The 25,337-nt window shown below is 43.4% G+C and overlaps 2 protein-coding genes across 3 annotated transcripts in view; one reads left to right on the forward strand and one right to left on the reverse strand.

Annotated features, from left to right (window-relative positions):
• The window catches only part of TNKS (tankyrase), a 142,221-nt gene extending 123,393 nt beyond the window's left edge, over positions 1-18,828 (forward strand). For both annotated transcript variants that reach the window (XM_079305369.1, XM_079305368.1), the window contains exons 18-27: positions 2,053-2,241; positions 3,494-3,731; positions 4,396-4,478; positions 5,910-6,030; positions 6,656-6,753; positions 8,147-8,221; positions 9,438-9,543; positions 10,396-10,582; positions 11,312-11,468; positions 13,493-18,828. In XM_079305369.1, the coding sequence (XP_079161495.1) occupies positions 2,053-2,241; positions 3,494-3,731; positions 4,396-4,478; positions 5,910-6,030; positions 6,656-6,753; positions 8,147-8,221; positions 9,438-9,543; positions 10,396-10,582; positions 11,312-11,468; positions 13,493-13,579 (1,341 nt within the window). In that variant the 3' untranslated portion in view covers positions 13,580-18,828. The remainder of the gene's footprint in view (positions 1-2,052; positions 2,242-3,493; positions 3,732-4,395; positions 4,479-5,909; positions 6,031-6,655; positions 6,754-8,146; positions 8,222-9,437; positions 9,544-10,395; positions 10,583-11,311; positions 11,469-13,492) is intronic.
• Positions 18,829-18,882: 54 nt separating this feature from the next.
• DUSP4 (dual specificity phosphatase 4) lies at positions 18,883-24,762 on the reverse strand. Its single transcript, XM_079305460.1, has 4 exons — positions 24,318-24,762; positions 21,340-21,476; positions 20,702-20,921; positions 18,883-20,563 (listed from the first exon to the last, which is right to left on the reverse strand). The coding sequence occupies exons 1-4, from the start codon at positions 24,709-24,711 to the stop codon at positions 20,178-20,180; spliced, it is 1,137 nt and encodes a 378-aa protein (XP_079161586.1). The 5' UTR covers positions 24,712-24,762; the 3' UTR covers positions 18,883-20,177.
• Between the last annotated feature and the right edge of the window lie 575 nt (positions 24,763-25,337).

The raw sequence follows: 25,337 nt of genomic DNA on the forward strand, positions 1-25,337 counted from the left end.
TTTTCTGCAGGCAAGCAGATGCGCAGGATTGAACGGTTTGGGGTGATACTTGAAACAGAAAAAACCTCAAGTTGTCTCTGAAATACTTGGATGGAAGGAAAAGGAAAAGACATGGGGAACCTGTGCAGATGAGGACAGGGAGGTGGAGGTGTGTTACAGCTGATGTTTGGTGGGAATTTATGACTAGAGTTGAAGGACCACTGTGTTTGTAATGTGGTTGTCCTCCAGGGCAAGCCATCTGCTGCAGTGGAGGGTGTAGTGACAGATTCAAACCATCTTTGATGAGGCAGGCCCTCTTTCCTCCATATTGAAGTAAACATCTGTGTCCCAGTTGCACAGATGCCTAATAGATTGCTTTTAATAGATTGCCGTTGTTAGTTGTGGATTGGGTGAGAAAGAAGTCTCTTGCAAATAATTATACAGACAGTGCTTGAGAAACTCCTAGCATTGTGCTTACAGTCAGAGAGAGGATCTGAAGCTCATAAAGTAATGGGTTTGATGGTCTCATGATATGCTTTGTCTGTTACTTACCTGGCCCTGGCACAAGTACAGCAAAATCTGGTAGAGTTGACCATAACAAAACAATGATTGCTTTTGATTGAGAGCAATTGAAAAAAAAAGGTGCAGTGTTCACCTTGTCTGTAAAAAAATCCCAAACAGCAAAAAGCCCCAAATCCTGATGAAAGATTAGAAAGAAACATAATTCTTTTATGTTACAGGATTTTAATACCAAGTAATACTGTTTGTCAGCATCTGCCATAAGCATTAACTCCCAGAATGTTGCTAAGATCTAGAGATAAATTCTGTTGGAAATACTGTGGTTTTTTTCCTTTGGTGTGAGAAAACAAAACACACATTTTACCCAAAACATTTCTTGTTGGTATAGAGAAATGTCAGAAATTGGTTTTAGCTGATTATCATTTCTAAAAGTCATAATGTTAATCTAACCTGGTTGCCTTGCATCCTCTAGTTAAAAGGCAGTGTTTGGTGCTTTTCCATCAGCTTATTTAGTTAAGAGTTGCTGCATACCTTTCCTGGCATCCCACACTTCTCTCTGAGCTGTCATCAGCCTGTTCAGATCTCTGTAATGGGAGGTAGAGAGGAGATGAGTACGGGTTTCACAAATTCATAGCTGGCAAGTTTCACAGGCTCTGCCTTTTCCTCACAAAGTTTCCTCAGGTCTCCCACCCTGTACTTCATGCTGTATGTCTCTCAATAGGGCTTTCTGTGACAGAAAAATCACAGAAACAGCAATTGCTTTAAAAGTTTGGCAGAGAAGCAAAATGGAGTTTGCATATTTTCAAACTACCCACTCATTTTGACTATCTGTTTTTTTTTTTTCTTTGCTGTCTTGCACAAGAAAGATCTGGTTAGAGGCAGACAAAAATCTCATTTGTCAGTTTTTTCTTCTTTTTACTTGCTAGACTTCAAGGACAGTATGATGGAATCATGGGGTTATAGGTTCATTACTTTTATAACCCATGTAAAACAGCTGTTCATTGTGACACTCATAATACATTTTATCAATTACAGCTCTCATAAAATACGATTGAAGATAGAACAGATCTGTGTTGCCACAGATGAGTTCAAAGTCTTGCAAGAAAGAAAGTACAACAAAGACTTCTGTATACATGCGGGGTGACTCAGTAGATCTTCACATTGATCTTCAAGTATTGTGTCACAAAAGTTAAAGCCCTGTAAATTTGCCAGTTCATATTTGTCCATGAATAACTTTTTTTATGCAGGGTTATGTATCATGTCTGCTTCTGCAGCTGGCACAAACTTTATGCTATGTACTTGGGGTGATTCAACAGAAATCCACTTCTTTACCTGATCCTAATTCTTCATGTGCTGTGGCATGATCTGGTAGTGCACAGACAGACACAGATGACTGTGGAGCTTCAGTATAAATTGGTATCTGGAGAAGTGTGCTGCTCCTGTGACACAGGAGGCAGAATGAGTTACAGGAGTCTCTAGGCACCATTACCTCTAGCATGAAAAAGGAATGTTTTACCAGTGTTGTGATGATTAAGATGTTCTTGTCTTTTCCAGCATGTGGACATAGCAGCACTGTTGATCAAATACAATACATGTGTAAATGCAACAGATAAATGGGCGTTCACACCTCTGCATGAAGCTGCACAAAAAGGAAGAACACAGCTCTGTGCCTTGCTGTTAGCTCATGGAGCAGATCCAACCATGAAGAACCAAGAGGGTCAGACACCACTAGACCTGGCAACAGTAAGTTCATGTTAGCCAGCCACAGGCAGCTCTGGAGGATATACTCTGCATATTAAATTCATTTCTATGGCTCCATGGCATCAGCAGTCCTCAGCTTTCATTGTGCTGTGCCTTTGTGGCATTTTCCTTTGGCTGAAATCTTAGCATGGCTTCTGATTTAAGGTTTGCTTCTCCTTGAGGATTCACTCCTGGGATCAATCTCCTCATTCCCAGAAGTAAAACTCTCTGAAATGTCTCTGATGATGGTCAGTCTGTGTACTGTTGGTGATTATTTCTTTGAACCTAGAAGGAACACCAGATGGGCCTTTAGAGGAATGGGAACATTTAGTGGATTATTATGTTCAGTGCCTCCATATTATCTCAGTTCCTTTTTTTTTTAATTAACTCAAAACCAGCATTCTACCTCCAAAATTTGTAGGTTGCTATCAAACTTTTTATAAAACTGGCATATGTAAACTTTCTTGTAAATGGTTTAAAAGCCTAATAAGGTTATATGAACATATATGCCCCAGCTTAAACAATCTTGATGCAATAGATAATGCAACCAAATTGGAGGATGCTGTGTCTAATCTCAGTGCAAGTATCTTTTAGGGTTGTTGATTTATTTATGGAGAGTTTGAGAAATATCCTCCAGAGTAATCTGAGCTCTAGAAAACTTGCTTTGTGATGAAGGATATGAAAATTATTGGATTTCTCCAGGGGAAAATAATGATGCTTTAAGGAGGAAACTCTTGAAGATGAGGGTGTTGCTTAATTTAGTCAACAAAGCCAAAATCCAACTGTTAGCTAAGATCATACTTCTCCTGAGCTCCTGTCTTTTTTTTTTACCTAACCCAAGAGATGTGATTATAGCAAAGGCAGTGGTAGTCTTTCCACTGAAACCTTGTTCCAGTGCACCTTAAGTTGAGCCTGACAGAGAAATTAAGAAGTTACATTTCCTGTCCTAGGTTCTGAAGGATTTCAAATAAAGTTGCTGCATTGTTCTCCCTGGCTTTAGCACTTAGAAAGTCATTGTGCCAGAAAAAAAATCAATGCAACTTCTTACATACCTTTAGAACTGGGGAGAACCTGATTCACCTGTTTTGAGTGGTGAATCAAAATGTTCTTGCCACTGTGAATTCCCCTGTAACAGAAGCTGGCAGTTTTCTTTCTACTGGGAAACAGAACAATCAAATAAAACAATTAACTATATCCAGAGATCAGTAACTTGTGATAGTAGGACCTAATGTTGGGTATTCTTTCTGTTTTTCAGGCTGATGATATCCGAGCTTTGCTGATAGATGCGATGCCTCCAGAAGCTTTGCCTACATGCTTCAAGCCTCAAGCTACTGTTGTTAGTGCCTCTGTGATTTCACCAGCATCTACACCGTCCTGCCTCTCTGCTGCCAGCAGCATAGATAACCTCACGGGGCCGCTGACAGAACTGGCCGTAGGAGGGGCGTCAAATGCTGGAGATGGAGCAGCAGGAACTGACAGGAAGGAAGGAGAAGGTGCATTTGCTGCTAGACAAGTTTACATTGACAGAAGTACTGTAGTTTATTATCAAAATAGGCCTTGGTTTATCTGAAAAGCATAGCCAGAAAATACTGTGCAATCTGAACTGTTATCTGTGTTTTAAAGTGTCTGATGCTTGTTAACTGCTCACTATTAACTGTTAATCTGTGTTTGCTGTCAGTCATTAGGTCTGACTCCAAATGCAGGTCTGATTAGGTGCCCAGATGTTCATTGACTTTATAAAGAAAATCCAGTGAGAATTATTTTGATGAAGGAGTTATGATTGTGATGGCTGGGGGATTTTGCCAAGGCTTTAAAACCCTTTAATTGGTATCTGGAGTCCATGCTTTAGGTCAGAATCTAAGGGGGTCACATAGCAAAAATATACCCACCCTTCTTTTCCTGCTCTTTGCAGTATGAGCTTGTCACAGATGGTTTGTGCTTTTAGTAGTTGATTCTGAAGAGAGAATGGTGATGAGCTTTGCAGACAATGGAAATAGATGGTTTATTACAGACATAGACAAATTGATTGTAAAAAGAATCAGAGTTTGGAATTTTGAGAGAATCAGTGATATTGCTTGATTTTTTTTTTAAGGTGGTTGGTTTGGCTTTTGTTACTTCAGATGCCTAGGATATAAGGCCTTGTTTCTTCTCTAATAGTTTCAGGTCTTGACATGAACATTACCCAGTTCCTAAAAAGCCTGGGTCTTGAGCACCTTCGGGACATCTTTGAGACAGAGCAGGTAAGTGGCAAGCCTCATCTCTTTTTCTGTGTTTAGGAGATAAACTAATGTAATAAATTCGAGTGATATTTTAATTTTCTAATTGAAAAAGGGAAGGAAAAAACTCACACTTCATATCTACAGAAAAACAAGTGTGGTCAAGTTTTCTTTCAGTTTTCTGCAAATGAATTTCCTGATACAATATGGTGAAGTTGCAAAACCTACAGAAAAAAAATCTTTTTTTGTTGGATTCAGGTGTCAAGTAGCTTATGCTGGGCTAATTTTTAAATGTCATTGAGAAATAGGGGAACAAAACCAGATTTATCAATAATTCACAGTATATGAAAATAGTACAACTAATATAAGTTTTTCAAGCTTACATTGCATTTTACAACAGAAGTGTTTGTAATGTATTTGTAGATTCCTTTTATGTACTGTTTCTTAAATTTAACATGTTGCAGTTAAATAGATCTGTTTATATGACTGAGATGGATGTACATGTGGAAGTAAAAGGTACAAGTACAAGAGACTGGATTTGATGATTATTTTTTCCTCTGGCCTCTGCTACTAATCTTTTATTGAGAAATCAGGAAACAAAGGTTTGAAATGTAATGTGTTGTTTACAGTTCCTGCTGTTCCTATAAAATATTCTAGGAGGTATCTCTTCAAAGATAAAATACCATAGAACTTTTCCCCTGCTGATATATGAAGCCTCTCCTCTCTTTAATTTGGAGCTGTTTCTATTCAGAAGGAAACCGACTTTAAACCAACCTATACGCTTCTCAGGTTTTCTTAATATTTTTCACACCTTCTTGTTGCTTAGCTGGTCTTGTTTTACTTTCACTTACTGAAGTCCTAACCTGTTAACATCTTCCCCTGCTAATAAGATTTAACAATGCAAATTATATTCAATATATTCATCCTTTTGAAATCATTTAGCTCTTCTTGTAAGTTTTGTTGTAGAAAAAACAAGCTCATCTGTTTTAAACTTATTATTTTATCTGTTTTTTCCAAGTGCTACCTTCACATGCACTTTCTCACCTTGGTTTGTTATTAGTAAGCTTGTAGAAGATTAATTTCTGCTTGTGTAGTGAAAATAATGAATTGTACAATGCTGAGAAACTCTGGATGCTTCAAAAGCATTCCCATATTTGTGCCAACATTTCAATGCATCCCCCTTCCACCAAAGTAAAACCCTCTGCAAGAACCAGCTCTCACTAACTGGTGTGAGGGAAGTAAAAGTTTTGCACAATTTCAGGCTGTAGCATCTGGGAATGGTCCTGTGATAGGGAGAGGTTTGCCAGAAGGTGGCAGCAAGTAAAAGTAAAGCAAAACATTATCTACCTTTATGGTCTTGGTTGCACCACAAATACTTTCCATTTTCTGAAGTGATAGGTCTTCAGCCTTGAAAGTCAGGCCAGGTTTGATTTTTGTTATCTTTCACCTTTCCAGATAACCCTGGATGTGTTGGCTGACATGGGGCATGAGGAACTTAAAGAAATTGGGATCAATGCATATGGACATCGCCACAAATTAATAAAGGGTGTGGAGAGACTTCTAGGAGGTCAGCAAGGTAAATATGTCACATTTACTGACTAGTCTGAGTGAGGCATACAACAAGCTCCTATAAGTCACTTTCTCTAAATGTAGGCATTGTTACCAGGACTTAAAAGAATCTGAATATCAGGAAAGTGTATTTGCTGCAGGCATGGTGGCTGAGTGGGTTGTGATAGCTGAAGAATATATTAAGGAGATCCCAGACCAAGTGATCACTTGCCTTTTCAGAGAGTGGATACCCTGAGGGAGCTTTGGAAGCTGTGTCCATTTCTCAGGACCCTGTTTCACATAGAGAGGAGCTTTTGGATTGATTTCCCCTACGTATCTATGCACAAGCTTGATAGAATTAGGCCTAATAGGGTTTTAGTTGCCCCATGCTTCTGGGATATTTCTATGGAAAGGCAATTCTGTGGAAGGGGAATTTTGTCCCACATACATTTTTCTTCTATCTTTTGACGCCTCTGCTGCTAACAAAAGCACTTTTATCTTTTTGAGGTTGTGCTTAAGCCTTGTGTTTATTTTGCTTTTCCTGCTGTACTGGGGTTGTTTAAGAAGAACAATGATATGATGATGGATACAAATAGAGCCGGTATTGGTTTTTCCTGTTGATTTTTGCTCCTTTTCATTCTTTCTCTTTGCAGGTACCAATCCCTATTTGACTTTCCACTGTGTGAGTCAGGGGACCATTCTCCTTGATCTGGCTCCTGACGATAAGGAGTATCAGTCCGTAGAAGAGGAGGTAATCCAAGTCCTTTCTTAATGCTTCATGGGCCATATATTTTTCTTTTCACTGATAACCTCTCAGAGCTAAAGTGTGCAATACATATTGAAAGTGCTTAAAATAAGCTTTGGTGTATGAATTACATAGCTTTGATATGAAGTTTAGGCTTCTTCATTTGTCTTTTCGTATATAACAATGATAGAAATTATTTTGCCGTGTCCTGCCAATTTTTTTTGTAAGTGGTCTCTTCACTTAGTGTTATCCCAGTTTTATTTTTTGTTGTATTTTGGATCTTGTCTTGGATATTGTCTCATAGAGAGGGTTTGCACAGCTTTCTGTAGATAGGTGAACCTGTGAAAATGAAAAGCTGTGTGTGAAACCAAGGCATCAAGACCTTGCAATTCTGTAGTAGGCATTTTCTGTTAACCAGCTTGTTTTCTGTTGTCTCAGTGGGTTGGTTAATCTGTAACCTGAATAAACAGCTCTTGGATGATTGAGAATTGACTGTGATTTTCCTCCCACACACATACATGTTCTTTTATTTAAGTAAACTACAGGCACATACCATTTTGAAAGAAAAAAACATAACAGAAAAGAGACTTCCTGAAGAGTTGTGTTTGGTGGAAACTCCATTTTGCTGTGCATTTGCTATTTGTGTCATGTTCCTGCACTATAGCACAAAAGTGTTTGGAGTCTTTTAAAATGTCTAGAAAATCAGGATTGCTGACAGCTTAGATGGGCATATTTTTTTATTAGTAACTTCATAAACTGGCGTTTGTGCAGGTCTTTTGTATAAACTTCTTTGCAAGAAAGGATCACTTGTCTGCCATAGTAAATTGGAATATTTATTTGAACTGTTACAAAATACTGTTGCTGTGGCTATAAGTACTTCTTCAAAAGACCCAATAAAACTATTTCTGAGAGAATCAGAAATGTTCTGCTAATGACATATGAGAATTTCAGTGCAGGTATTTCCTGAATACTAGGAAATGGATACTAAACTCATTAAAATCACCTTTTTATTACTATGAAGTGATATTTTTTGTATATTAATTTTTAATTTTTTTTTCTAATTTAAAGAAGGTTTTATAGTTATATATCATTTTGATAGCAAGTACCGTTATTCTCCTTTTTCTTATGTGGATTATTATTACAAGATTGGATTGCATCATCCAGGCTCCCTATTGTGGAACAGCATAATGTGTTGGGTGCTTGAGAAATTAGGGTGTACCTTGATTTAGTATTGGGTTTGGTTTTGTTGTTGGTTTTGTTTGGGTTTTTTTACACTTTTTAATTTATTTTCCATCAAAGTTGTCTCTTGTTGCCAGTGATATACTGAGACATTGCATGGATACTTAGCCTTGCTGGGAAGGTTTATGTGCTGAACATTCGTTTTGGTTTTTTTATGTAGATGCAAAGTACAATTCGGGAGCATCGGGATGGTGGAAATGCTGGTGGGATCTTCAACAGATACAACGTCATCAGGGTAACTTTTGAAACCTCTCAGTTTTATGTGGTGTATGTATGTTAGTATTTACATCATCAGGCAGAATCAGTTTAATGGTTTGCCCTTTTATATTTAAAGTTCTTTGTTGAAATGATATTCAGGAACAGAGTTAACGCAAGTGCTAAAATGAATATGTGCTCTGCACAGGGAATGAAGGAGGAATGGACTCCTAAAGAAGTCTGAAGAACTGATGTTGAATACAGAGGTGGTGAAGAACCTGATTGATTTTTAGAGGCCTATAACTTCTTTGTTTGACCCTTGCAACACAGATTTTTTTTTTTCTCAGTGTAGTCTTTCCTTGCCGTTTTAAAGGAGATTTGGTGGGGGGGGGGGTGTGAAAAGATGATCCTGACTTCTAGTAAGAAGTTTCTATGTCACTATGCAACTTTCCAGCTTGGCACCACCTCCTTTGCCCTTGCAAACTAGAAAAATGCATTTTCAAAGCCATGGTATTCCAGAAAATAGTGTTGTCTTTCTGAGGGAAAGTATACTTCTGGTTTCTTTTTCTGAGGAGAAGGAAATAAAGGGAATCAGAACAGAACTTTGTTTCTGAGCTCCAGCAAACCTGTGCTGCCTATCTCTTTGAGAAGTAAGCCTGTGCAGAGCCTTTGCAACTTGATCCGATAGATCATATGTCCTTGAAGTAAACTTTGCTTCCATCCTACTCCCAACGGTAAAGTCCTTTACAGAAACAGTGGTATTAGAGCATGTGGCTAAAATTATATAGATAGATTAAACAGCACATCTTGTTATTTTTTTATTAAAAGTACCAAAAGCTGATTATTTTCATAAAAAATAAACCTAAACTAGACAGCAAGTTTCAAAGAGCTAGATGAGATCAGTAAACAGAGCTCAAAGCAGAGAGGGAAGAAGTATCAGAGTTTGTTGTTCTTTATGGTGGTGCAGACTGTGAGAAGTCTGAGAATTGGCCTTAAACTTGAGAACTAAGGCTGCAGTTTCACAGTAGTTGTAACCATTTGTAGGTGTGTGCTACAGATATGTTTGAGAGACTTCAGCCTTGTGTGCGGAACAACCATGGGGTTTCTTCATAGAATTCATGTATCTTGCTGTCAGTTTCCCTGTCAAATTAATGTGAACTCTGTGAAACTATATTTCATTTCAATTGCAATTCAAAAATGTGTAAGAGATTGAAGTGTATGGTAACAGCATGGTTGGATCTATTGTTCTACTGCAGATTCAAAAGGTAGTGAACAAGAAGTTGCGGGAAAGATTCTGTCACAGACAGAAGGAAGTCTCAGAGGAGAATCATAATCATCACAATGAGCGCATGTTGTTTCATGGTAAAGAAGTAATGTCTCTTTGTATGTATTGGTATTTAACAAAAAAACCCCAAACCGTGCAAGGACATGGTATTGTTGCTGTGTCACCATCCTATGCAAGTCATCATGTTTCTACACTAGAAATGCTGGGGGTGCATTGCGGGGTGTGGGGGTGGTGGAGTTGCTCTGTGTGGTTACTGCAATCAAAAAAACTGCACTAGATAAGAAATACTTTTATTATGTTTCAGTTTTTCAAGAAAGAGGAAAGGCTTTCTTCTAATCCATGTTTTAGTAATTTCCAATAAAGCTGCTGGATGATGTTACATTTCTGTGAGAAAGACATGGTATCTTCTAAATGAGGGGAACAGCACACAATAAAAGTTTTACCCTAGTGCTTCAGCAAGTATCAGGGAAAGGAATCAAAACTAACCGTGAGTTTCAGCAGGATTTCTCTAGAAATGCCTGCAAATTACAGTTGTCTGAAGGTCCTTCTGCCCTAGATTATTCTGTGATTCTGTATAGGAAATTGGTTTTGGGTATGATTGTCCTGACACCTTTGCCCTACCTTAACCAGTGCTGGCTCCTGGAGAGGGTGGGCTTTGACAAGATAAATTGCACTGAAATGTGAGTGGGGATAAAGCTATTTAATGAGATCTGTGAAATGAGTAAGAAATGAGTCACACATGGGATTTTGGTATATAATGATAAATCCCACACATACTTCATCCTGCTGGGTATCGCCCCCTTGCAGATGACTGAGCACACTTTCTGGTATTTAATGGTCTATTTTAGGCAAATAAACTCCTCTTGACATTGAGTTTTGTATTACTGTACAACTTAACAAGTATGTGTCTTTTTGTGTTACTGTTCTAGGGTCTCCATTTATTAATGCTATCATTCACAAAGGGTTTGATGAAAGGCATGCTTACATTGGAGGAATGTTTGGAGCTGGAATTTACTTTGCTGAGAACTCCTCAAAAAGCAACCAATATGTGTACGGAATAGGGGGAGGAACTGGCTGTCCCACACACAAAGACAGGTCTTGTTACATCTGTCACAGGTAGGAGTCCAGCAGAGCTCCCCACTCTAGCTGTCCTGGTTGTTGTGATCATGGCGCAGGGTGACCTGCAGGCAAAGAATCGCCACTTGAGCTTGGTCATGGCAGGAAAAATGCAGTTTTCCATTTGTCAGGGCTGAAGAAAAATGAACACAAATGCAGCAAGTCCCACAGGAAGGTCAAAAATTACATCTAAGCATGCAATGAGTATAAATCGAAGTAAGTTGTGTCTCAGTAAAGAGGCTTGAAACAGCAAGTTTGAAAATGAAGAGTCAGGAGAAAATAGCATTTAAATTCCAGGCACTCTCAGGACAAAACTGCAGTGCAAAGTGGTGGTCATCAGTACAGTGTTGTATCTTGAATAATTTTGGAGGTAGATAATTTTGGAACTGGACTTAATCGCAGTTTTGTTTTGTCTGGAGTATATCAATGTGTTTCTCACACTTTGACACCTGTCCATTCCCTGTTGATAGGAACACAGACAGTTCCAGCTCCTTTCAACAGCTTTATATAAAATGAACTAGAACAGGCTTCCATGTTCCCTTCTGTTTGTCATGAAATATTTTTTTGTGACAGGTTTTATACAGTCTTAAAACTTGTTTCTTAAAGTGTTTCTCTAAAAATCCTTGAGAAATGAATTGTAATGAAATAAACTCAAAAGACTGAAATCATTCTGGAAGCATACAATTCCTAGCAAGATATTTGAAAATGATACTCTCTTTTTTGTTTTAGACAAATGCTCTTCTGTAGAGTGACCCTTGGAAAATCCTTTCTTCAGTTCAGCACAATGAAAATGGCTCATGCCCCTCCTGGGCACCATTCTGTTATTGGCAGGCCAAGCGTGAATGGACTTGCTTACGCTGAGTATGTTATCTACAGAGGAGAACAGGTAGGTGGGTTAGCAGGGACTAGCTTTATAGAAGAACAGAGCTTGGAACTGGAGGTGGGGTGTGGCTGGTTTCCAGACCGAGTGTGCTATGATAATGCTGCTGGTGAGGTTGTTGGGGTTTTTTTTCATTTAAGTGGGGAAATAAACAGTGAACTCTATCTAGACAGCAAATGCTACTCCTATTCACTGACCTGCTCTAATTTATACATGCAGAACTGCCTAATTTCCTCTGTGCAGCACTGATGGAGTCTATTAAGAATTGTAGCTTCTCTCAGTAAGCTGTCTCTCTCCCAATGCGCTTTACTGGCAGTACTGCAGTATCACGGTCACGTGCATTCCTAGGGCTGTAGTACATCTTGGGGATTCTGGGCATTTTACCCATAGATTCCCAGCAGTGACAGAGACTACTACTCTTAAATGGTAGCTGGAGCAGTACAGGAGTCTTCAAAAGTTGGTTTTTAATCTCAGTAATGCAGCTACACCTTGACTCTGGAAAAGTGTTTTGCTTACTACTCTGAGTGGCTCCCAGATCACCCCATGAAACTGAATGTATAACGACAAATTTGTGGGGCCTGATGACAAGCATCTCAGGTCTTGAGGGAGCTGGCTGATGCCAAGCCTCTCTACATCATACCCTGAGATTATCTCGGTTGGAGCATGCTGCTAATGCCAAGATCATGGCTTTGATCCCTTTATGGGCCATTCACTTGAGAGTTGAGCTTGATGGTGTCCTTGCAGGTCTCTTCCAACTCAGAATATTCTGTGATCCTGTGATATTTGAAAAGTCATGGCAGACAGGCAAGGACTCCAGTGAATGGAAAAAGGAAGATACCACAGGCCACATTTTTTAAAAGGGGAAAAAAATAGACACAAGGGAACTAGAGATAGGTGACCCTCACCTCTGTGCCTGGGAAATAATGGAACAGATACTCGTTGAAGGTACATGAGAGTCCAGGAGGTGATTCAAGACAGTCAGCACAGCTTCATAATAATAAGCACAATAAGCACAGATTGTGCCTGACCAGTCAGATGACCTTCTATGATAGAGTGACCATCATGGTCCTACAAAGTCTTCTCTTTTCTGGGCCAAACAAGCCCATCTCTCTCAGCATCTTCTTTATGCTGTGTTCTCTCCTCTTGACTATCTATATTATTGGTCCTTTGTTGAACTTGGCTCCAGCTTCTTGGCATCTTTCTTGTATTGGAGAACCTAAAAGTTGTGTGTGGTTTTTTAGATGTGATCCAGTGAGTACTGAATAAACAGCACTTGCTGCTACACCTGGTGATGTACTGCAGGATGCTCATAGCCTTTATTGCTGCCGGGAGACACTATTGATTCTGCTTTAGCTTGCTGTCACCCAAGGACCCCATCACCTTTTCAGCTGAGTGGCTTTTCATCTTGCAGTGTTACAAGGTGCCTTTGCCCTTGCTGGATTATATGAGACTTCTGCAGGCTCAGCCTCATGTCATCTGTCAAGGTTCCTCTGAATGTGGCCCTCCCCTCTATCAACTTTAGCTTTTTTTCCGGGATTGTACAGGCTACTAGCTGTCTCCAGGAAATATTGAACACATGGACAGATGACTGACTGGGTCATGTGCTTTGGGTGGGCCAAGTATTTTACTGCCAGTAAAGGTATTTGCAGGTTACATCACAAGTTATTGACCCTTTTGAGGTCAGACTTTATCAGTCATCCAAGATTTTTCAGTAACTTGACAAGCACTGACCAATTTGTAGTATTAGCTAACAAGGAGAGTAACTCTGAATTCCTGTTTCACACAATGTCTGGCAGTGGCTGTGTAGAAGAGGCATCTTTCTTTCTCTTTGTGTATTAACCAAGGTGTTAAGTACATTCAGCAGTTCCACATAGTGCTGGCTGTTTGAAATCCACTTTTTCTCATATGCTGTGAGCACAGAGCTGACTCTTGTGCTGTCCTTTCTGGTCATTGTTTAGTGAAATGCAAAAACTGGAACTTGCTGAGTTACCCTTGCTTAAACCAGGGTTTTTTTCTTATTTTACTTTCAGGCATACCCAGAATATCTCATTACATACCAGATTGTGAAACCAGAAGCTCCCTCACACACAGCAACAGCAGCAGAACAGAAGACCTAGTAGCTTCAGAACAGTGGAGAAGGATGTGACTTCAATCTTGGACTGGAGGGATACCTATTTCAGAAAATCAGTATCACATAAAATTCATAACAACCTGGAAATAAGCTGTATGTCTTTTATAAAGTATTGCTGTCTTGATGAAAATGATATGAGTAACTCTTGCATACTCAATTGCTACTGTTCCTCTTGAGGAAAGTTTACAAGGGACTGCCTTTTAATAACATATCTCAGGCTCCTAGTCTCTGCAGTTACCATGTATAAAATAATATTGTTTTAATCTAGATCTTGGGAACATTCTTGTGCAAATGGAAATCTTTACTGGTGCCATCTCACATGTTAAAATTTCAGACACTACTTTTCTAGTTACTTTATTTGAAGATAAATTGCATTACACCCATAATTTCTTTTCAGCATACACCATTCATTTCCTGTTTTCAAGAAATCCTATTTATTCTCCTTTTGTATTCTGAAGTTGAACCAGAACCTTCTTGAAGATACTTTGCACAAAGTCAACTAAAATCATTACCAATGCAATATCAATTTCATCTGAGGAGGAGCTAGGTCAAATTCTCAATATAGAGGTTTTTTTGCACACCTCTGAGAAAATGATAACATGAGTGAGTGTAACTTCAGAGTGGAAGCAAATGATGTCAGTTTGCTGCCTTGTCTGTGTGAGTTTTCTGGGGGAAGTCCTGGAAACTGTTTGCAAGGGTAAAACCAGCTCTTGTGCTTAGAAGAACTTAGTGAAAGAGGTCCATGCCGTCTGCGGCATCTCTAAAAGAACATTTTTTTAAGGCTCCTGTTAAGTACATGTAGCTTGTGAAATGTTCTCCAGTTACAGCAGGGTATTGTTTTATAGGGAGAAGCAGGTGAAAAATTAGAAGATTTAATATAGGAGGGCATATCTGGTTTATGTCCTTCTCTAAGATGCAACCCAGTAAATGGGTTTCAGGCTGGTAAAGGAGAGTGTATTACAGAAATTTCCTGTCACATCTGTGTGTATGACATCACAATTGAAGAGCTTAAGGGATTTACAAAAGTAATATTTTTTTTAAATATCAGTTCTCCATTTTGATGAGAACAAAATTTTAAAGTATCAGATGGCTAGCAGATTTGTTTAACAGGTATACAGAGAACAAAGTTAGGATTTATTCACTTAATACCCTCCTTCCCAAATTCCCAGGTTTATTTTGCTGGATAGGAGAAATTTATTTTTAAGCATTGCATAGCACAGCATCTAACAGTTTCAAAAGTCCCCCTCATGGTTGATATGGATTTAACAAAAGTAGAAACTGTTTCTTTCTTGTGGTGTTTTATGGTTTCAGAAAAGGTTGAAGATCAAGACCTGTTAATTTTTTTCCTAACAACCAATATCAGGAGATGTGCTTCAGTATTGACCATGTAACAGCTGGAGGAAAAAAAAATACATTACCTGATCAACCAGCACTATTTAGTATGTGATAACCCAGTTAATGCATTCAGGCTTTATCCCCCTTAAAGCAAGAAAGCAACAGAATTAGTTCATAAAGATAACAAGTCCTACAAGTGGGATTTTGCTAACAGGTTTGTATAAAACAGACTTAATCCTGAAGAGTGTTTCACTTTCAGCATTAAGACGCAACATTTTTGTTTTTAACGTTACGGCATTAATGTTGAAGCAAGTCATCCTCTCAAGAAATATCACCCACTGTAAAATCAGTCATTTGATGCAATATGGGCTACCTGAACATCATCTGTTTGTAAGATCTCTAAAGCAAACCTTAGAAATAGCAATATTCCAACAGAACTTGAACTCTGAATTTTACTTTTTTGAGCTGACAGTGGATATTTTGTGACCTGATTGAATATGTAGCTTTGAAGTCCCAGCCAGGCTCTAGCCTAATTGTCCTTTTAAACAACTTTCATTGATAAAATTGGGTGCTTGTATTGTGGCTACTTGTTTCATAGTGTTAGGATTGCAAAGATCACCACTAGGCTTTGAAGCTTTGCATTCACCATTTAAGTTTGGGGTTTGTTTTTCCTTTAGTTAATAATGGAGTGAGGGGATGTGCCTATCTGCCCTAGGGTTTCAGATAGCGACCAGAGCGAGTGCTGCTCTTCATCCCCAGTTACACATAGTTTTAAATGGTGAAACAGCTGTGCTGCTTAGGTGAGCAAAATGGTTTATGTGGGCATGAAAGTTAAAAGCTTTACATCTTTCAAAAACAAAAACAAATCTAATTAAGAAAAACCCCACAGAGTCCACACTGGATGCTGTTCCTGGTTTTTGTTTCCCATGTGCTGGTTGAAGTAATGGCTAGTCTGGATTCCTTTTGCAGCCTGAAATTTCTAGAGTATAAAAATAGCCTGGAGGAGACTTAGGGAAAACCTTACTGGGGTCTTCAACAACCTCACGAAAGGAAGCGAAGGGGCAGGTACCAATATCTTCAGTCCTATGATCAGTAACAGGACTGGCGGAAACAACATGAAGCTGAGTCAGGGAAGATTTAGGTTGGATATTAGGAGAAAGGATTTTCACCCAGAGAGTGGTTGGGCACAGGAACAGGGAACCCTAGGGAAGTGGTCACAGCACCAAGCATGACAGAGTCCAAGAAGCTTTTGGACAACACTTTCAAGCACCATGTGTGACTTGCGGCTGTCTTGTGAAGAGCCAGGAGTTGGACTCAATGATCCTCATGGATCCATTCCAACTCAGCATATTCTGTGATTCTACTTTCCAGTATCTGTGAACTGCCAGTGTTAATGTTTCTGATGTTCTGTGCAGAGTAAAGGTGCTGTGTGAGGAAATAATTTTGCCGTGGTTTTTGTCTTGTAATGGCATGATCTCATATCCATTTGTGGCCAGACACAGAGGAATACCCAGGCCTGATGATGCATCTGTGTATTGCATCTGTGCAGGAGTAGCATATGTTGTCATAGCTTCTCTTACAGTTCAAAACAAAGTGAGAATCTGCCCATCAATATCAAAATTAGCCATTAAAAACCCAGTCATGGTTGCGGTGCTAGAGCTGCATTTGGCAGGCTGTAATGGTACAGACACTGCTGCTTTAGCTGGGGGAGTTAACTACAATGGGACCTTAAAAATGCCTTGACCCCATAACCAGGTAGTTGCTGCCTCCTGAGAAATGAGCTGTCCCCTGATACTGGGATGCTCATTTTGCAGTATTAGATCACCAGTGAAGTCACAGTAGGAGCTAGGACATAAGAACACTGGGCTAGGCCCTCATAGGCACTTGGGAGACCAGGGATAGAACTTGGTGTCTGCTGGCGCAAGGGACAGTGTGTCTCTCAGGCCTGTTGATTTTTGTCAGTTTCCCTTTGAGGTGAGGCAGCATTTTGAAACTTCTGTGTAGTTTTGCAACAGGCGTCTTAATAGGCTACAGAAAGTCAGCATCTAACAAAGGAGAGAGGGTTCTGCTCTCCATTGCTGAAACTGTTTCCATGAAACTGATGACTTAGATACCTGTTGCAGAGTGACACTGCAGTCTGATTGCTGTCAACAAAACTTTTGTTAGGATTAAAAGCAGACAGTACAGTATCTCAATAAGGTATATTTTATTTTTTCATTCTTATTTTTATCTATCAGTTGTGCTTGATCCCAGCTCCGCAGAGACTGTTACAAACCTCTTATACTACTTCCACCGTGTTGCAGTAACTACTGGTTTTCTAACCTGTTTTGAGTGCTTGCCTGTGATCCAATTGAATCGCACTGCATTATGAAGCAGGAATTCATTTTGCCTGCAAACTTAAACTTTGCTTGTTTGTTATTGGAGTACCCCAAAAGAAAATTCTACACTGAAGCAAAAAGGAAAACCCGCAAAATGTTCTGCACTGTTGGCTTGGATGGGCAGCAGACACAGAAAAGGAATGTGGTATATGGGAGGGAGTAGCTCCTGGAGAAGGGCACTTTCTTGGCTCTGGAAACCAGCTGCTCCTAGTTGTAGGTTAGCGGTGTCTGCTCGCTGTGAATGTATGAGTTGGTGAGGTATGCTGTCCCACTGCATGGCCTGTGAGGGCTACTAAATTGGTGGCAAATCTCAAAAAAGCCTCCTGCATCCCTGAAATGACATCAGTTTCTGCACAGTTCATGCACTGCCTGCAATTTCTATATGGGACTGTTAACAGAAATTGCCCTGAACAGGATTTTTCAAGATAAGGTAAAAGGAAGGGTCCAGCCACAAAACAGATTACTTTGAACATTGCTAATCATTCTCAGAAGCTGAATGAATGTCAGGAAATGCGTGACTTTATTGTCAGTGGGATTTCTCTGTTTCCATGCTGCTTTGCCACAGAAAGTCTAATCTAAAACAATGTGCATCTAATGCATGCTTCAGTTACATTAAGCTGAATATTTGTGCAGCATTGTAAGCTAGGCTGCAGCCCAGACAGAGAAGACCTGGGAAAGCAGCTATTCAGTTCATGTCTCACATAGCAAGTGGCTTGTCAATCTCCACAGACTTGAATCCATTAGTGATAAGAGGTGGTGGCTTGGCACAGTCCAGAGCATGTTCTCCTGGTCTTTCCGAGAGTGGCAGGACAGATGTGCAGAGAGGGAGTGGCGGTGTTCCCACCTGTCTGAACACAGAGTAGGTGTGAAACCCAGGAGATTTAGGAACACTGTTGTGTGTAGTAAAATCTCTGAAGTGAACGAGCCTGGGAATCTGTAGGGAACATCGGAAGCAGATGCATTTCCATTCCACTGATACATATGCCTGTCAAGTCACATTATCTGACTGGTTTTGATGTAGTGGTCTTTCTGAACCTGTTGGTGGCAAGTTTTAGTGCTGGTCCCATTAGTTGCTAGATTTTTAGAATCTCTGTTATTACAAGATCATTTTGAAACTTCCTTAACATCTGCAAAATTTGCTTCAGCTTTGGAAATCGAAATGGGGATGTTTTTGAGCTTGTGCTTTGTCATTCCCAATTGCTTCCTCTGGCAACTCAGATGGCATTGTGGCTGGGGGTTGAATTTCTAGACCTTTTTTGTGTAACTTGTTTTCATAACTAGCCCTGTATGTGTCCTCTCTTGGTTGCCAATTATCTGGAGCTGGGATATCATTTATTCATTTCTTCTTTTAGCTTCTCTCTCAAAGTTGAAGATGATGGGCAGTTTCTCAGCCTACCTACATGGTGGACTTTAGGTAACACCTCTGTAACAACTGAGTTTGATCTATAAATGTGCTTGGCTAAATGTCTGATCTGCAATACTTGTAATAGTTTAAAAGTCAATAAATACATTTTTAACAGTTGCTCTGTGAAAATGGAATGTGTGCACAACCTGCTATTCTGTCTTGATCTTAGGACAAATTCGCTCCAGCCAAACTGTTGAAAACAGTTTTATTTTTATTTTCTCCAAACAATGTTTTCTCCCTCCCTCAAGCAATAAATAAAAAGTTAATTTCTAGGAAAAAAACCAAAACCAACAAAACATAACAACAAAACCAACAAACAAAACAAAACCAAACCCATACATATGTACATCAGCCACACAGGCATCTTGTGTGTTGGACTGGACTGGAGGGAAGAACAGAGGTAGGGTGAGAAATAAGGCTCCAGGTGGGTTGAAGATGAGGCATTTTCAAGGCTTGGACCAAAAGCTACAGAAATGTTACACAGGTGAACAAGACTCAGCACAGGAAAAGGGCCAGCCATGAGGTGGGAGAAGCTTGAAAATATTGGATGAGTGACACCTCTGGGCTAGCCTGTCCTCCCACCCTGCAGCTTCTCTTTTCAATTATAGCCCACCCATGTCCCATCCTGCTTCTTTTGGAAGAAGAGCAGCAGGCCACCATTGGAGAGGAAACTGAACAAGAGTAATCAAAAGCAGCCCAGACTGCAGCCCCAACTCCTTCTTTCTCATCTTAAAGCCATAGAAGATTGGACCTAAGTTTTGTAAAATCCAGTGATCCACTGAGGCAAGAAAAGAGGCATTTCAGACTACATCTCTCCCTCCAAACCACTTCCCAAACATAGAGATTGTTCTCCCCCACAGGAATAGTCTCAGTTGGTGACTTTGCTGGTACCTGGCAGCTCCTGTCTCAGCTCCCCAGCCACTGGCAGGGCTGAGGTTGAGTGCAGGCAGCCCTGTGGCACCACTCCTGCTCAGCCCAAGGCCCTGCCTGCAGCTCTGCTGAAGTGTACTGACTCAGGTAAGCAGCACCCGCCACACACACAGAGGCCTCTCTGCAAGGGGGAAGGCTGCTGCAAAGTAAAAACAATATGCTCCCTTGTCAACCTAGATGAGCTGGGGGCAGAAACATGGGGAGAAGGGGAGGTGTAAAAAAACAAGACAGTGAAGTAGAGATGGAAAACAGAAATTGAGATGGAAGACCAGGCACTTGAGGAAACCCAGTATACTATTTTTTTTCCTCCCCCAAAGAGCCTGGACAATGTCAAGGTTTGTGGCTTTTACAACTTCGTGCTTTCAAAACATAAAAATCAAAAGCAAACAAACCAAGATGAGGTAAGAAATTTCTCTACAAAAAAGATGTTGAGTCCATGGTAAATGGCAGTGTCCGGCAGTATTGCTTAACATCACAGGGCTCCATGTGCCCCCTGCACACCTGGCACTACCTGCCCGGCTGGCCTTGGCCCTGAGCTAACAGCTGGGCGATGTGGTGATGGGGCTGTGCAGATAGGGGAGGTTGCTGGGGGTGGTATGAACACTGACAGACACTGGGAAGCTGAAGACAAACTGTGAGGTGGGAGTGGTAGTGGCCTTGCCCCGCTCCCGCAGTGTCCCCGAGGGGCTGACAGCCTCCACTGTGTATGAAGTGGCCAACACCTGTGACTCAAACTGCAGCAGCTGCCCCATGAAGCTGAAGTTGGGGGAGATGATGCTCCGGCGCTGCTTGACAAACTCAAAGGCCTCCTCTAGCTTGACACGCTTCTTCATCATCAGGTACGCCAAGCAGATGGTGGCTGAGCGGGAGATGCCAGCCTGGCAGTGCACCAGGACCCGGCCACAGCACTCCTTCACCGAGTCTGGAGGGCAACGGAGGTGAGGCATGAGACCCATACCCTTCCACCATGGCCCAACCCCTCATAAAGCCTGCAGATGGTGGCTGACCTCCCTCCTACCAGTATCATCAATGGACACAACATCTCTGCACATGCACTCACCAATGTACTCAATTGCCTCCATGAACCATGAGCTGATGTCAGCTTTGTGGTTATCCTCCACAGGGATACACTTGTACTGGTAGTGCCCCTCAAAGTGGTTGGGGCAGTCTGAAGAGACGTTCAGCAGGGCTGTGATGCCCAGTGCATCAAGCATGTCCCGCCGGGCTGCATGGTAGGCGCTGCCAAGGTAGAGGAAGGGAAGGATTTCCACAGGCCCACCCTGTTACAGGGAAAAACAACAGATATGGAGTTGACCAGGGGACACTGGCAGGCAGGACACACATCCAGGTGGCTTGGAAACATCAAGCTGTGCAGCAACCTGGCACATGACCGAGGGCTCTTAGAACTGGGAGCAGAGGCTGCCTTCCTGAGCAGAAAACCTATTTCAGCCCTTCTTCTCCCTCTCTTCGTCCTGTTCAGAAACAGGCAGGTGTGGGGTAGGAGGGCTTAGGCTTGTCCCCTTTTTGGGGCACACAAACACCCTGGGATTATAAGGACCACCATGCTTTCCCATGAGAAGAAAGGAAGCAGGGCTCTGGCTCCCCAAGCCCCAGCAGATGGAGAGTAGACTCCTGTTGGAGCAGGTTGCAGTGCTGAAGGGCAGTCAAAACAGCTAAGCACCGGGCTTTTAGACATACCTGGTCATGAAAGGAGGTCCCACAGGAACTGCAGCCCAAATCCAGGGGCTCAGCGCTGGTGGGGGGTGACGCATTGCTCAGGGACTTGGTTTTTGCACAGAATTCAGGGTACTCCAAGGAGAAGCGCTCATAGCCCCCTGCAAGAAGAGACGCACGCACTACATGTTATCCCAGACTGCATTCACAGGACTGCAGAATGGTACAGCTGGAGGTGCCCTTGGCCACTAGATGATGCTAGACTAGCAATGGCCTCGTGTCCCAGGAGGAGCAGTCAGTCTCTTGGCAGCAAGCAGGGAATCCCTGAGGCTCTACCATTCTCTTGGAACAAGAGCACCAAGAGGAATGATCTTGGCCATCCAAAGTCCCTGGTCCAAGGTTCAGTCCCTTTCATACAGCTGGTCAAAACCCCAGCCTGAGGCCAAGGTTGCTCTCAGAGACAATGAAGAGAGGATTTATTTCCAGCATACTCAGACTTAAATGGGAAAAGCTGCTTCAAGGCCAAAGACTGTTCAGTTGTCATCTTCCCTTGACACATAATTTTGTCACAAAAGGCAGGCAGGTCTCCCATTCTCAGCTTGACCCTCCAGCTCGGAGGTCCAAAAACAAAAGACCAGGAAAGACCTAGCTTTGGCCAGGTATAGCCAAGCTGACCCACAGCCAAGATGCCCTCAGAGAAAGGTGTCTGCTGCCTCCCCAGGACACAGGTGCAAGCCGACATGCAAGGACACATGGAGCAGCTTGTTCCTCTGACCTGCTGCCAGGGGGGTAAGCACAGGTGACGTCAGGGCTTCATCACAGCAGGCGAAACGAGCAAGCCCCACTGAGTTCCAAGGACAGGGAAACTGCAATGTTGGCTTGCCAATAAACACTTCTGGTGAGATTTTCTGCTCTCATTGAAATTAAATCAGCATCCTTGTAGCGTCTGACTTTAAGCCTCAAAAAATCAGTGAAAATCAAGTATTTTAATATGACCACAGGACTCCAGCTAGATGAAGTCCTGACTCCCAGGATGGTTCCTGAAGACTCAAACCAACTGCAGGACCAAGGCAAGGAAGTGGTAGTGGGGGAAAAGAGTTCCAGCCTCAAATTTTTTCTTTTTTTATTTGGGTTAGGGTTAGCTGCAGATTTCAGCTTATCAGAGCATACAGTAGAACATATTTTTCTTTAGCTCTGAGAGTGGCCTGAGCAAGGTTGGATATCTAAAACAAAGGATGTAAATGTCTCAAGCAGCCCAGGAATCCCTAGGCAGCTAGAGCCAAATATTTCCAGTATCCCAGTGTCCTTTGTGGTTTCCTCTCCCCAAAAAAAGGAAGGGCTTTAGTACCTCAAAGCAGTGCAGATGCATCACTGCATTTGCACAGTCCCTCCCACACAGCCAGGACAGTTTGCAGAGGCTTCATTTCCCTGGCCTGACATCCCTTTACAGTCTTACTGCTTTGATTTGAAAGAGCATCCAAAACCAAGAGCTCTTGTTAGACAGCTTCGAGGGATCTGATCCTAGAATCCCTGGATCTACTACATTGCACTCCAGTGGTCATCACACCACGAGATGGAAAAGCTACCCAGGGTGATGGGCAGAAACATCTTGGAAAGAACGATTCTTGGAAAGAAAAAAAGGCCTTTTCAAATGTTTCTCTTAAATGAATCTCATCAGATTCATTGATCCAGCAGCTCCTGGCCACACATGCCAGCCCTCCCTGGTGCAGGAGCAAGGCAGAGCAGGTGCCCATAGCCAAGCAACACCCAGCCAGGCTGCTTCACAGGGAACCTGGCAGCAGCCTGCCCTGCACAAAACAGATGTGTGACCTTCATCATGACCTGCACCAAATGTGCACCTGAGCATGCACAGGTCTGGGTTAGTGTACCTCTCATGGAATCACAGCAAGATCATTTTAATAGCTCTGTGGCAGCAAGGAAGAAGACTGTGGTGCTGAGACTGAGTCTCTTGGAACTAATTCCTTAAAAGGGCTCCCATTCCAACCAATCTCCCACAAGAAGTACAGAGGCACCAGAAGCTCTCAGCTGACTAAGGCCACCCTTGAAGCAGAGCAGCATTTCCTGACACATGCCCAGCTTCAGCACCACACTGGTAAAGGAGCCTGCTGCTGAGCGAGCCCTTGCTGTGCAGCCACTCCTGCAGCAGTACATCCTACTGCATCCTTGGAACAGCTCCTGCTGCTTTTATGGTATCTAGTACAACTGAATCTAATATCTAGTACAACTAGTACCACCTATCTATCTAGTACAACTGAAGTGCTAGTTTCCCCATCTATCAAGCCTCTTAATGGATTTGCTTCTCTGCAGACATATCCTCAACCCTTCTGTAAGCAAGTCAAGGAATAAATTGACTCTCAGACTGTAAACAAAAAAGACCCACAGAGCTCATCCAGGAACCCCAGCTGAACATCGCCCCACTCCTACACCATCTCACGACAATTCTCAGGACCAGAAGCTCCAAATATGCACAGGTTCTCATTTAATACACGGCAGAGGGGGGAAGCCCTGATACCTGCTGCAGTCGCAAAAGGAGCACAGAGGTATCCCAAGGGTTTTCTGCCCTCTGCAAAGTGACATCGCCGTGAGAGCAGGTACTTGACCCTACACAAATACCGTCTCTGCACTGTGGGGCTGGGTAAGAACTCAAACAAAGGGTGGGGGGATTTCCCCACACACGCTCACTTCCCTCCGGGCCCAGGCAGGGCCAAAGGGCCGGCTCGTTGCCCCTGAGCCAGCTCAGACCGCCCGGGCACTCATGCACCGGGCTGATGGCCACGCTGCCACCGTCTCAGCACCCCAGCTTCGGGGCACCCCAGCCCTCCCGTCGGCTTCCAACTTCTGGCAAGACAGCGGGAGAAGGCAGCGTCCTGCCTGGGGCGCGTCGAGGCCGGACCCCCATTCCCGGGCGGGGACAACTGTCTGCGGCCAGCTCCCCCTATTCATTCCCGGTGCTCCCACCGCCCGCTCCCCGCCGGTGGTACCTGCCAGGAGACGGATGTCGGCGCGCGCCGTGTCGCGACGGAGCGCGCGCACCACGAGCGCCACGGTGCTGTCCTCGCGCAGGGCCTCTGCGCGCGGGCTGCGCTCGTCGTACACCACGACGGCGGCGTAGAGCCCGGCCCGCAGCCGCGCTCGCACCTCGCCCTCGGCCGGCAGGATCTGCTCCAGGCTCACGGCGCCCTTGGCCCGCCGCCGCACGATCGTGTTGCAGCGCACGTTGAGCGCCCCGCGGATGTGCCCGGCGCTGTGCGCCAGGAAGGGGCGGCAGTCCAGCACCAGGCACCGCGCGGCGCCGCCAGCCCCGGCCTCGTCGCGGCCCACGAGCCGCCGCAGCGCGCTGCCCTCCATCTCGCGCAGCCCCTCGGTGGCCACCATGGCGGGGGGGGGGGGGGGGTGGGGAAAGAAGCGCCCGCCGGGCCCCGCGCCCTCCGCCCGCGCCGCTCGCGCACCCCCACGCGCTGCGCGCAGCCTTTACTACCCGGCGGCGGCTGCCGCCGCGCACCCGCGCCCCGCCTCGCCCCGCCCGCCCCGCCCATTCACGGCGCGCCGGGGCCGCATGAATGGAGGGCAGGCGGCGTGCGGGCGCGGCGACGTCATCGCTTCCATTGAGAAAAAAGAAAATCGTCCGCGCTGCCGGCCGACCGCGGATTGTGAATGGACGAGAGCGGTGAGCCGCACCATGCTTTTGTCACCACGGAGTAGCCTCGTGTCACCCCCGCCGGGACCTCTCCGGGTCACACACGCTGCGGGGCACACCCGAGTGCACACACGCATATGTGCGTACCGCTGGGCACGCGAGCACCTGCACATGCTGCGGGGAACGCGCCCATCACGCACGCGCACACACACACAGACACACACACACAAACTTAGGCACACACAGACACACACACACTCAGACAGGCACACACACATACAGAGACACACAGGCACACACAGACACACACACACTCAGACAGGCATACACACACATACACAGAGACACTCACAGACACACTCAG

The sequence above is a fragment of the Erithacus rubecula genome (genome assembly GCF_903797595.1).
Source record: "Erithacus rubecula genome assembly, chromosome: 5".
Taxonomy (NCBI): Eukaryota; Metazoa; Chordata; class Aves; order Passeriformes; family Muscicapidae; genus Erithacus; species Erithacus rubecula.

Bases quoted from the DNA above. Each gene is read 5' to 3' on its own strand.
- DUSP4 (XM_079305460.1), bottom strand. From the start codon at position 24,711: ATGGTGGCCACCGAGGGGCTGCGCGAGATGGAGGGCAGCGCGCTGCGG. The intron at 20,922-21,339 runs GTATGTCTAAAA...TCCCTGTAACAG, and splicing joins GGACCTCCTTTCATGACCAG to GGTGGGCCTGTGGAAATCCT. The intron at 20,564-20,701 runs GTGAGTGCATGT...GTTGCCCTCCAG, and splicing joins GGAGGCAATTGAGTACATTG to ACTCGGTGAAGGAGTGCTGT.